At 47.8% G+C, this 13,584-nt stretch overlaps 1 protein-coding gene across 1 annotated transcript in view; it reads right to left on the reverse strand.

The window, feature by feature from the left end:
* The window catches only part of LOC142892714 (A disintegrin and metalloproteinase with thrombospondin motifs 2-like), a 119,229-nt gene extending 113,860 nt beyond the window's left edge, over positions 1-5,369 (reverse strand). The window contains exons 1-2 of the mRNA XM_076032963.1: positions 5,066-5,369; positions 2,444-2,847 (exon numbers count right to left, since the gene is read on the reverse strand). Of these exons, the coding sequence (XP_075889078.1) occupies positions 2,444-2,847; positions 5,066-5,153 (492 nt within the window). The 5' untranslated portion in view covers positions 5,154-5,369. The remainder of the gene's footprint in view (positions 1-2,443; positions 2,848-5,065) is intronic.
* Positions 5,370-13,584: the final 8,215 nt, after the last annotated feature.

A 13,584-nucleotide genomic window follows, 5' to 3' on the forward strand; every position in this document is an offset into this window, starting at 1 on the left:
GCCTCTCAGGAAGTGGACGCAGCGGGACGGGAGCTGGCTGGGAGCTGGCTGGGAGCTCTGCTGGGTTCTGAGTCACGCAGGGGGGGGGGGGCGCTGAATATTCCGGCGTGCTCAAAGAGGCCGAAGTGATGAGTAATGACAGGAGATGTTCGGGGCGGGGAGAAACAAATTAAACATGAAGTGGACGGGACTAATGTCGTTATCAAACAGGACGTCCCCCGCTCTGGAAAAAAGGGTGCCGCTGCCGTTGCGTCAGCGACGATGATCGCGTCGCCGTAGTGGGATTGCCGCGTTGAAACACAGTCAGACGAAATACTGATATAATCTGAGATCAACCAATCAATCCCTGTTTGATACACTGGCCGTTATTATTTTGTAGAAGCCAATGCGATAAAGCATTATTTGCTGACCCTAAAGGTGTCATGTCCTTATAGACTAAATAAATAATGATTTGACCGTTTAGTGGAAAAAGTTCCATCACAGTGATGAAACAGTGAGGTTTGTTCCACTGGTTTTAGATTAGATTAGATCACATATTCCTTTATTCATCCCTCGGTGGGGAAATTAAAACTGTTAGCAGCAGCAGTACACACAACAAACATATTCACACATACCAGGTATAAAAAAAAATAAAAGACTCTGTGTTTGGTTCTGGCTTTATCATTTTTCACAGGTGCAGTGCAGAACCATCAATTAACAGAACAGCATCAAAGCAGCAGTGAGACTCCTAATGCATTCGCCCACATTGACGTGACGCCAGGTGGGGGCCTTCAGAACGGGGCCTTTCTGCACACAAGTGACTGCGATAACTTCCAATTTGAGTCCAAACGGGGAAGAAATATCTCGAGACGAAAAACACGAGAATAAGGCGGCTAGAGATTCCGCACGTCAGGTTTTTTTTTTTTTCCCTCCATGAGGCGTAAACATGTGACTGCGTCTATTAGGGAGCCAGCGGTGCATCCAGCCACTGCCGCTCCGCTGTCTGTTCACTGTAACCAAGCAGCACGTCGGGCCTCCTCCTGCAAATTGACACTATAGACGGAGGAATGACAGGCCGGGGCAGCCAGCAGCAGCAGCAGCAGCAGCAGCAGTCTGCAGTAGCTGCTGCTGGTGTCAAGCTAAGTGGGCATGTCAGGCTGGCGTGCTGCTGGCTCGCTGCCTGCTCCCTCTCAGCTGCTCCCGCCGTCCCCTGTGTCCTCGGCCCTAAACGGATCCAGTTGCTGCTACTCAGCTCCAGTGGAAGGTTGATGCGGCCGACTAATGAACGCTTCTCCTCCTCCCTCCGTCCCTCCTTCCCTACCCCAGGAACCCAGGAAGGTCCTCCCTCGCTCCCTCCCTCCCAAGTCTTCACTCTTCAGTCGTTCCTCTTCACACCGTCTGCGTCGTCTCACTTTTTTTTCCTTGCTTCTGCCGAGAGCCGTCCGCCGTCCGACCGTCTCCATCCCTCCTCTCCCTCCGTTCACTATCTTCATCATCATCCTCATCATCATCATCAACATCAGCCGGCCTCTATTAAAAGCCTCTCCAGCAGCACACAGCCTCTCCCTCTCTCTCTCTCTCCCTCTCTCCCTCTCTCTCTCTCTTTGAATAACCCTTGTGCGATCAAAACATTTACAACAATTGTGATTCCCGCCCCGTCCCTCCCGGCGCCTCGACGTGCAGCGAGCAGCACTGAAAAAAAAGAAAAACACCAGCGCGCTCTTTTAAAAACTCCTCCCTCCATTAGCATCAGGCAGCAGAGAGCAGGACAGGAAAAAAAGAGGAAAGAAAATATGACTCAGGTTTTTTTTTGTTGTGGGCCCAAAGAGGCCTGATGTTAGAGGACAACAGGGGGAGCTGCTGCAGCAGCAGCAGCAGCAGCAGCAGGAGCAGCAGCGCCTCGTGACCTTCGGCCGACGTCAACCTCTGATCTAAGGGTCATCGCATCAGCAGCGAAAGACAGAGATTAAAACAACATTCACCCCTTTTTGCTTGCTTTCTTGAACGCAACACAACACCTGCCCCCTAAGCCCCCTCTCCATGCACACCCCCCACCTTGACAGTGACTACGTTTACATGATTTGGTTTTCTCGTCTACTCGGACTCCCCTCCCTGTCCCGGTTTACATGCGGCTGAGAAAATCGAATGATTGAAGGAACGCGTCCACCTCCCCCACACTAGGGGGCGATATGAGTCTTTTCAGCATTTTAACTTCTGGGTAACCTCCTTTGTTGCACAAGAACAAAACAACTAGAGCACAATACAACACCGGTGTAACGTGCGTACTGCTCTTCAATTTAAACAAGTTTCATCGAACAGCTACTGATGTAAAATATGCACAAATTTGCCTCAAGCTGGACTTCATTTCGCCTGAATAAAAAACTCATGATGCTGGGTGAACCCCTGCAGCGGCCAGCAGACAGGTAGTAAAAGCGAGGGGCGGGGGGGGGTTTGTTCTACTCACCAGGCCGTCACAGTTGCTGATGGCCACGGTGGCACCCGGCGCTCCGGCCACGTCACCGACGTACAGGCAGTGGTCGTGCAGCGGCTCCGAGCGCCGCGTGCTGTCGCTGTCATCCCGCCACTCCACCTTGGCTCCGGGGGCCACCAGCCTGGCGTTGTGGCGCAGGCGCAGGTGGAACTCCCGGCCGAAGATGGTGACGTTGTAGTAGAGCCTCTCCTCCCGGGGGGCCGCCGGCTCGTCCCCCTCGTCGTGGCCTCCTCCTCCTGCCTCCCTCCTCCAGCGCCTACGGGGCTGCCCCCCCTCCGTACGGCCGGCCGAGATGGCGTGCGACAGGAAGCGGCCTTCCGCGTCCACACTGATGGGCCTCACCAGTCCATACTCCCCCAGGACGTGCTGCAGGGAGTCTGCGGGGGGGGGGGGGGAGGGAAGAAGGGATGGAGAAGGGTGAGTAACAGGGCATGGAGGAGGTGGACAGGTGGGAGAGGGGAAAGGGGAAGTGGAGGGGGTCATGGGAGGAGGGTGGAGTGGGCAGGTCAGAATGTAAAGCATTGGTGTCAAACTCTGGCCCGCGGGCCAAATTTGGCCTGCAGTGTCATTATATTTGGCCTGCGAGGCAACACAAAATCACTACTAGACTAGAGCTGGCCTTCTGCTATTATACAGCACATGTACAGCTAATACTACAAATCCCAGAATGCTCTGCTCGATCAGGACGTTCATTGAAGAATATTATTATTATTATTATTACTTGATTGGTTTATTGTTGTTATTTTATTTCTAAATTTATTATTAGCCAGTGGAAAAGTGTTACTACTAAAATTTAAATCAGAATGCTGCAAATAAAAAAGAGACATACAATTTTAACTTATATTTTATTTATTTTGATGATTTTTTGTTGTTGTTGTTGTTTTTATTAGATTTTACATGTATGCAATATGAAGTTATTTATTGTATAGTATTAGGCTTTGACTGTTCCATATTCAGATTGTTTGGGTCCATATGAAAAGGTTCACTTTTTTTTTTTTTTTAATAAATATCAACGTTGGCCCATGACTTTGCCCAAGTTTCACATTTTGGCCCCACTGGTGTTTCTGACTTCGACACCTCTAATGTGAAGGGATGTGAAGCCACATCCTGTTTCTCACTATGCAAATGGAGAAAAAAAGGGAGTCACCTTTAAAAAAAAAAAAAAAAAAAAGCGACAGACGCGCGCGCGCATGCATGGCAGCCCCACCCATGAACCCGGAGGCGACCCGGGTGCACGCCCAGGGGGCGCATCGGCAGCAGCAGCAGCACCAGTAGCTGCAGCTTCAGCAGCAGCCGCAGTAGCTGGAGCAGCAGCAGCAGGATCCGGGTACTAATTGCGGTGATAAACCGCGCACTATTTTTCCAGGCGCGCGTCACACCAGCTCCACGAGCTCGACGCGGCGTGGAAAAATAAAAGAGCGCAAGGGAGAGAAATGTTTGGGAAAACTGGGACGGAAAAACAGAGGGAGCGCGAGGAGGAGGAGGATCGCGCGCGCCTCCAGTCTCTGAGATTTGACTTTTATCGGCTGCGTTTGCGTTGTTTCACCAGTCGCCGTGATATTGTGTTATCATCGCTCATCTTTTTTTTTCTTTTTTTTCCTCTTTTTTTTTTATATGTACCCGCGTGCACATCGCTGCACGAGGCGAAGAGTGAAACTCTCCCTGCTTGTATTTACATCTAAAGTTGATGCGTCTCCGTGTGCGGCACCCACCAGCAGACAGGTGCATCTCGGAGCACCTGAGCCACACACACACACACACACACGCACACACACACCCTCGCAGGCCACCCAAAGGTACTGAACGAGTGCGCGCGCGCGTGTGTGGTCTCAAGGAGAGCTTTTTCCCACCCCACCCCCCAAAAAATTATCATTATTATTATTACGATTGCGTTTTAAATTTGATAAATACACATTTTATAAAGTTTGCTGACATAAAAATGAAACGAAACGAAATCAAATAAACTAGAATAGAATCAGCAGTTTGTATTTGTGATCCCCGTGCCGCGCTGGAGGAATTAGTTGATAACAGTGTGATCAATAGGCTTGACATCCGACTCCGGCGCACTGTGACAGATCGATGGACGCGACACAGCGGCCGTAAAAAAAAAAAAAAAAAAAAAACATGTGGAGCTCGGCCCGCTTCCCTCCTGCACGATCCGACAGTAAGAGGGGGAAGAAGAAGAAGAAGAAGAAGAAGAAGAGGAGCGTGGTGCATGTGATGCTCCTTTTTACACCTCGGATCCCATCAGACCCGGGAGGGGTTGGAGAGGAGGAGGGGAAGGGAGAGGGGGTCCTGAGAGACTGGCAGAAGTTAGGTGCAAAAAAGCAAAAAAATAAATAAAAATAAGAAAGGAGTGAGAGAGAGAGAAAAGGAGGAAGGAAAAGGCGCTGTGTGGGATAGAGGGAGAGAGAGAGAGAGAGAGAAAGAGAGAGAGAGAGAGAGAGGGAGAAGTGGACCGGACAGTGTTGGAGCTCCGGGACTCCTGACGGAGGGAGGAAGGAAGGAAGACGGACGGAGCGGGAAGCGCGTGCAGAGCGAGCGACGTAAACACTGGCCACGTTCAACTGTACAGCCCCCCCACACCGTACGTACCAACGCTACTGGCGATGTAGAGGCCGCTGGTGTGCAGCAGAAAGGCCGGCAGGATGACGAGGACACTTAATCCAGCCGAGGGACCCATGGCAGCTCCGAACTGCGCAGGTGAGAGAGCGGGACTCCGGGCTCCAGTGCGGTCAAGTTCCCCCCCGCCTGGCGCCAGCAGCCACGCCACGACAGCAACAGCACAGCAGCCCGCAACTAGACTGCCAAGTGCACCGGGAGAGACGGAGCTCTCCTCCCCTCTCCCTCTCTCTCACTCTCTCACTCTCTCTCTCTCTCTCTCTCTCTCTCTCTCTCTCTCTCTCTCTCTCTCTCCCGGCGTGTGTGTATGTCTCTCTCTCTCTCCCTCCCTCTCTCTTTCTTCTTCTTCTTCTCTCTCTCTCTCTCTCAACTCCTCTCTCCGCGCTCCCCACTGCGCGCACTTTGGCTGAGTGCTCCCAGAACTCCCCCCCCCCCCCCCCCCGGATGGCGCGCACGCACGTACCTGGACCACCACCCCACCCAAACCACACACACACACACACACACACGCACGCACGCACCTACCGCACAGCCACACTCATCTGTATGACTGACGGGCCCGCTCCAACATGAATGCGAGTTTTATTTTGAAATTATTTTTATGCTTAGTTGCACCAAAAGTGAAATTCTGAGAGTATTTTCATATATTTTTAAACTGGTACCGGTCGTCTTCGCCTCCACGTGCGACGCCAGCCTTGGATAAACTTTAAAATACCAGCTTCAAGCGCCCTGTGTTTGGACGAGCAGCAGCGCCCCTTGTGGTTCGTTTTCGAAAAGGCATATCCATCGCCCCCTCCTTTTTTTTTTGCAGGTCCAATTTAAATACACGAGTAAAAAAAAGAGAAAGGGGGGTCTGGCTAACCTACAGTGCCCTCATTTAGCGCATCATTTAGCAGTCTTGACTATTAATTCCATATTGCTGTTGTCACTGGTGAGCAGAGTAATGGTAAAATACAGTAGAAAATCGAAATTTAGATTATTTTTTCATGTCTTTAATTTTTTCAAACTAAATACACAATTAAAAAAAATACCTCAATATAGTAACAATAATAGCAAATTAAATAAACATTACTTTACGTATTTAAATGAGATTTTCCCTTGACATAACCGCCATGTAATCCCACTAACATGTTCAATATATTGTTTAGATTGTAAGGGATTTAATAAACACACAAACAAAACTCTTAAAAATCAGGTAGTCAAACCAAGATATTTAAAAGTTGGTAAATTCAGGACACAAACCAAAAATAAAAATATGTTGCTGTTGAGAATGTATTTCTCAGAACAATTTATCTGTTCTCATTTCGAAAAGCAGACACACAAAGCTGTTCTTCAGCTTCTGTTAATCTGAAACATTCAAATTACCTGAAAATCTCTATATTGAAGCGCTATTATCTGAGGGATACAATCATAGCTTGAAATATCTCTGACTGATGCCGCTGATTGTATTGCTATTACTGTGACACTGAGACTGGGAGCGATCCCATCACTACAGTGGCTCTATACCCTTAATTAGGGGGGGATCTGTTGAAGTGCCGGATGGAGTGAAACAGCAGGGGAGCCTCTTGTGCCACATCACCAGTCAACTTTTCTCAAAAGCGCAGGAAAGTGGGCCGAAAAAAAATTCAGAGCTTGGTTTCTTTGCTCACCGAGTGTTACGCTAGATTTAGTCAACACAGGGAGGCAATTCAGTAGGCCCTTCTGTTTTCTCTTAATGTTATGGCTCATCTGATTCAAGCATTTTCTGTGGTAGGTTTGGAATGTGGCTTAATACGTTAAGTTGCATTTATTTAACCTCACAAAGAATGCATTTGATTTTATCTCTTCAAAAGGCTGCAGCCCTTTGCAAAAATTCTTGCATGCTATGCACAAGATAATTTCGAAACAAATGAACGCTTTGATAGTGCGTATGAGGGGGTGAAAAACTCACCTCATCCTCCTCCTCCTCCTCCCACTTCTCCTCTCAGACAGCCACACCTTTACTTTACATCGCAACCTCCTAACCTCAAAACACCTTCTGGCGTTTGAAATTCTTGACTGACTATCCCGGGGTTTGGGCAAACCTTTGGACTGGTGGGGCCACAATAGCTTTGAATAATTTCTTCAAGTTCTCCGGGCCGGATTAAAAAGCTTCAAGGGCCGCATATGGGCCCTGGGCCATAGTTTGCTCACGCCCGGACTATCCACTCCTCTATCAGCTCGTGTGGGAAAATGAACGTCACCGCAGGAATGCCATCTGTTGCCGCTTTTGATGTCGTTTGACTGACAGCTTGTCTTATACTGCTGACTACGAGAGGAAGAGTGGGTAAGATGAAGAGAGGCGGGAAAGAAATCCGGTGAAAAAAGGAGGGGAATGGTGGGTGGGTGCCATGCCGAGGAGAGTAAAAAGGTTGAAAGAGGGCGATTGGAGCAGGGGAAGAAAAATGTGAAGGGGCCGGACGTATCTGGGCCAGCGAGGACGCAACGACATGTAAACACGGTCCGATTTACCTCGAGGTCTCTGCTGTGCAAACACAGAAGCTGACCCCGTGTGTGTGTGTGTGTGTGTGTGTGTGTGTGTGTGTGTGTGTGTGTGTGTGTGGTACAGTGAGAGGTCATCTTTCACCAAGCATTGAGATCACACCTAGATTCCCAGCGCCCACTTCTGGCAAAGAGATGACTGGAACACACACACACACGCACACACACGCACGCTGAAAAAGTATTTGACTTCCGCATTAATGGGCCAATAGAGCAATGCGCAGTACTGTCACTTCCCATCATGCCTCTGAAACTCACACAATCTATTTGGCCAATCAGAACGATCCTGGAGAACGTCGCTCGCAGACACGTCAGGACTCAGCCAATCAGAACGAGCTGAGGCACAGCATGTACGACGATGTGACGTCACGCAGGGAAGAAACTCTTTTTGTTATGATTTTCTGGCCTTTATCATTTTTTGAAAATGACTAAAAGACCATAACTGAAAAATCCAAATAGAAAGATTTTCTATGAATCGTGTTTCAGGTCACTGTCGTCCCGTCAGCAGTTTTAAAGGTGTTCATTTTTGTATTGCGGTCTATAGGAAAAATGCGTTTTGGGCCCATGGGATTTTTTTTTGCTGCAGTACCTCGAGTGGCCACTGGGAGAAATTGTCTCCCCGCCATATTGCCAGTCCGGTATCCACTTCTTATAATACATCCATGAATTTTTCCCCAATCGTCACTCACCAACAAAATGTCAGTGTGCTCCCCAGTCTGTGCAGCATGCCTAGCAGTGACACACACCCACACGGCATCGTTCTCATTACCACCTTCAGCAACCCCCCCCCCCCCCCCCCTACCACCTCCCCAACCCTCCACTCCTCCATCCCCCGACGCCCCCTCCCTTTTGGTGGCTTTGCTGTTCCCATGGAGATACCAAGCCCTACACCTTGAAAAGTCCACTTGGAAGACGCAGGGGAGTGACAGACAATATCGTTCCTCCTTCCAGACACACACAAAGACAAACACTCGCGTCCGTCCACCGGGATGTTGTCTATTTGGGCGAGGGATTGTCGAACGGTTCCGTGCCGAGGTTCAGCCGCAGATATGTTGTTTTCCCCCCCCCCCCATCGCACGTGCAAACAGATTGCAATTTGAGGAATACATGGATGTGGTTGATCCAGGGAAGACTGTCGTGCGTTCAGAGTGAGAGCGGCGTGTGTAGTTAATATAGATCCTAATTAGTGCGCTATATTAACTCGCCGCCTAAGGTGCAATCTTCCACTTTTGCAAATAGCAGTTAAGTATGTGTGACACAGGAGCCACGTGAGCGCAAGCAAGCTAACCCTCGCTGTAGTTTGAAATGAGTCATTTGTTTATTTCTAACCAGGTTTATTTGTATCTAAGGTCAATGTGGATCCAGTTTAGCAATGACACACAAGCATGTTATCATGCACCTACTAAAATCATTTTAAAATGTTAACGATAAATATTTTCAAATACTGCGTGGGGTGATTCACGGCTCCTTGTACGGGAATCCAGCACTGCAACAATGAGAAACAGAGTTGAGAGCGTAGATTGGCTGACCAAACAAAAGGCAAAGCCTTGATTCACAGTTGCCTAAAATAAATAAAGCAAAACAAAAAGCAAAGAAAAAAATAAAAGACATGTTAACCATCGTCCTGACCCCATGGAGCTCACTCAAGATACTTGGCAGAAAGCTGAAACATTCCACATGAGAAACAGATTATCCAGAGTCAAATGAGGTCGTAGTGCGATGGTGTGTTGTTGTTGTTCTAAGATTGGCCACAAGTAGCAGCAGGATGAATTCCGCTCTCCAAAGTATAGACTGTGCAGTGGTCCACTCAGAGTTATGGCCTGAATCCGACTGTGACGCTGCGCCACAGCCTCAAATAAGCAGCTCCTGCTGAAAAAAAAAAAAAAAAAAAAAAACGTGCAGCGCGGCGACGGCGGCTCGCAACGACTCGCTCTTGGCCCAAAAAAATTCCATCCCCGTGATCTTTCAAACTCCTCGCAAGTTATCACCAACTTTTAATTGTATTCAGCGGCGACTGGAATTCAGCACTTTCTCGCGTCTTAGCCGCAGTTCCTTTCGGAATGAGCCGACACACTTGTATAAAAGAAGGATTCAGACTAGACGACCAAGACTTGAAGGATAAAAGACGAGCCGGTCACAGCTTGCTACCAACTGTGTTTTATTCATCTTTTGTTTGCCGTCCGTCCTCATCCTGAGGGTCGTGTGTCCCTCCTCTCACGTGCAACTTGAGGCCGCGTGCGTTTCGGAGGCGCTACGGAACGAACATATGCCGTGCAGGGTCCTACCGGGCCCGGCGTGGATCGCCTGTCCAAACGTCTCACGGTGTCCTGGCAAGGTCGGGCAGCAGGCCGCCATGTGTGTGCATGTATTAGTGGGCGAGGACAGGTGTTCCCAGAGTGTCGGGGAGGGTCGGCCGCCGGGCATCACTGCCCCACGACAGCGTCGCAGGACAAAGGCATGAACCCTCACACAGGTGTGGCTGCTCAAAGTCAGTTCATAGCAACTCCACCAGGAGAGAAACTGCACTGTGTGTGTGTGTGTGTGTGTGTGTGTGTGTGTGTGTGTGTGTAACAAGAACCCTGGCTGAAGTTTCCACTTGGCTGAATTCCATTAATGCCACAAAGTTCGACCAACAAGGTTGATTTTATTATGACAAAGTTCCTTTACAAATGTTTTCTCGGAATAATGTGCTTCTATTGGTGTCTCTGGCCCGTCAATGAACTTTTTGAACATTTTTTGCAAAAAAAAAAAAAAAAAAAAAAAAGAGAGTGATACTTCTTCTCATTCCTAAGAAGAGAATGGTACAATAGGGCTAAATCTTGAGAAGCTCCAAGGGAAAAAAATCAAGATCTGATTATTGGTGTGATCTACGACGTAAAAAATGTATTCATATGATATGTATGTAGGGTGAAATTGTTAAATTTTTTGATGGTTATAAATCAGGGATGGGCAAAATGTTTGACTGGTGCGCCACCATGGGTTCTAAAATTTGACCGAGGGGGCCGAAGCAGGAGCAGATGGATGGAGTGTCATGGTGACCCACCTTATTGGAGAAAAAAAAAATACACATAATGAGATGTGTAAAAAAAAACGTAGGAGGGAACATATTGTTTCCTGGTCAACAGCTGATCAGCACTTAGGTATCAGTTTTGTTAAAAGCAATGCGCCTCATGGACTGCAATCCTCAGACATACATACTAAAGGCGAAGTCGGTGGACTTCATACAAAGAGACCTGCCTATTTTTTTTTTTTTTCCTGCATAATTTCATGATTTTCAAAGTCCAGGTGCACTGACTGATGTTGTCAATACTGTGAACTTTTCATTGCGCGGAGCAGCGTGAAGCCCGTGGAGCTCGACCCTCAGGTCAGTGGCCAATAGACTGCCTCCCACAGCAGGAGCACATTCAGGTGTGTGATCATTTTGTCACACACAGCAACTCGCTACCACCCCGCACACACACACACACGCCCATACACAACTCTGTGCTATTGACCGAATTGTTATGTAAGCTCTCAGTAGATGCCAATGGCCTATTTCTTATGCCCTCAACTGATGCCCATTTTGATATATGCTGGTCATTAGTCCTGCAGAAATGAGTAATACACAAGGAAAGACTTGATATCTTGAGTGGAAATGCATTTTGCGATAATACAGTATATTACACTTTGCTATATCAGTGTAATGGCTGTTTAAATAACTTGTTTCCACCTACGAAATGTGTCTAATGTGCAACACTATGCAAATACTTCCCAAGATTCCACTTTGCAGAAAGAGATCCGAAATCTAATCTTGGTTTTATATAATTCAATGTTGGATTCTATTTTGGCGTTGGCCTGATGTTGGGCCAAGTGGACAAGTGGAATTTCCAAAGCTGCCACAAGTTTGGAAAAAAGAAAAAAAAAAAAAAAAAGGGCCATCATGATGTCGGTCGGAGAGGCCTGTAATTCCAGCAGCAGGGAGGGCGGCCGCTGCTCCGTGACCTGAAATGTCCCTGAGTCAAACCCCGACCACAGGAAGCCCGAGGTCCTTCTTGGGAACAAGAAGTTATTGTTCCAAATGTAATGACCTGTGGGAAAGTCCGTCTGTGTCAGGTCCAAAGTCAAAGGTCTCACAATATGTCAGCCAGTCCAAAGTAAGTGTTGCCTCCTGAAGGCCGAGTGGAGCGGTGCATTGGAGAGAAACTTCCCTAGCGATCAGCTGATTACCTGAGTGAGAGCACCTGCCTGCAGTTCTTCAGCAGAATCACTGCGGCTCAGAGTGACTACAGCAGGCAACAGAGGTGAACACTGTTCAGCTTGGGTCAAACCACAAAGAAGCTCCTGGTAGACACACAACACGCAGCACAATGATGTTCTTCACGTAATAAAGATCCCTCTCTTCATACAAGAGTGAGAAAAAAAAAAAAAAACATTCCTGGGAGTTATTTATGAGAGTTCATGATTAAATAAAGCCACAGAAAACAAAAAAGCTGACCCGTCCGCGCGCGATACTTCAGCCGTGCACAGATGCAGCTTCCTTCCACTATGTGGCAGACGTGAAAAATAGATCTTTGGTGCAGATTTCTATCAATCAGACAAGGGGGAATTGTAGTCGCCGTGCTGTTCAAAAGGTGAAATAATCCCTCGGAGGCATCTGCAGCTTGAAGGAAAATGAAAAGAATGATATCTCTCTCACACACACACACACCTGCGCACACTGTATTCCAGACTGAACTCCAGCAGAAAGCACAGAGGATAAAGGGCCCACTAATAGATTTGGATGGAAATGTTTACAGATGCAGTAGATGCGTTCTTCTTCGTGTGGTGGACGTGATTAGTTGCCTGGCTGATTAACATTCGCTGCATCAAAAACGATGCACGATAAATAATGATATCCGTGAACAAAAAACTATTTAACGTAAGCTGATCAGGCAGCCGAGGTTGCTGGATTTCAAGGCAGCGGGACTAAACGGATGATAGATGTGCCGTCGGGTGTCGGGGTTCGTTAAATTTACAACAGATAATTACTCTGGATTATTCGCGAGCGCCACGTGAAATACTTCCTCAGCATTACTCAAGGTTTCTCGCAGCCACAACAAACACGAAGTGAGAGCTATTTAAATCCATTTGAATTGTCATTTCTGGAATGAAATTGCATTATTATTTATAGAGTGGTTCTTCGTTGTTGTGAAAGCCGTCCACTTCCATAGAAGGTTTCCAGCAGTCACTCAATTCAAGGAAGCCCCTCAGCGGTACGTTACATAAAAGCTCCCTCTTGTGAGGAGGCTAAAAATAGCATGTTGATGACAAATGATGGTTAAACGCTGAAGAAACCTATGCTGAGTTCCAATATACAGTAAGTCGATCTTTGTCAAAACATTTTCTGGTCCGTCACAAGTACCAGAAAATCATCTTTGACCGGTTGCAAAATTTCATATTGTTGCACTTCTGGTTTGGGGATGTTTGGGGGCTGTGACAACACAGACCTCTGACGCACTCCATCACTATTCACTTTCCAAGTTGTTCTAAAGTTCCACGTGTTCGCTGGTTTATGTCCAGAAACTGTCAGTAAATATTTTTTGGTTTGTGGGACGGAGCGGAGAGCAAAACGCGTGCGCTGCGTCCGCGCGGCTGTTTTTCTGCCGCAGCGGACGTCACGACCAAGAGCAGAACCAAACAAGCTGACAACCTGCGCGCCACTGCGGCTGTGAACCAGGTGCGGGCCAAGTGTCGGCGCGTAAGAAATCAATCTGATTTCGTCTGAGAGCGACGCGCACGGCGTTCACATGCAAATGCTGAAAGCTTGGTGCCAAACGCTTGATGAGTTCAAAGGGCCCAGATGGAGATTTAACCCTCACATGAGAAACAAATCTTTCTCGTCCCGTTCTCGAGAGGAAATGTATTCTATGGATCGCCAGAAGGTTATTATTTCCACCTTGGTTTACACACTCTCACGTAAAAATGTTCAGTTTGAGAAAAACAAACTAAGTGGA

The sequence above is a fragment of the Nelusetta ayraudi genome, unplaced genomic scaffold (assembly GCF_046127955.1).
Source record: "Nelusetta ayraudi isolate G7.1 ecotype Tasmania unplaced genomic scaffold, CSIRO-AGI_Nayr_v1 ptg000039l, whole genome shotgun sequence".
NCBI classification, from domain to species: domain Eukaryota; kingdom Metazoa; phylum Chordata; class Actinopteri; order Tetraodontiformes; family Monacanthidae; genus Nelusetta; species Nelusetta ayraudi.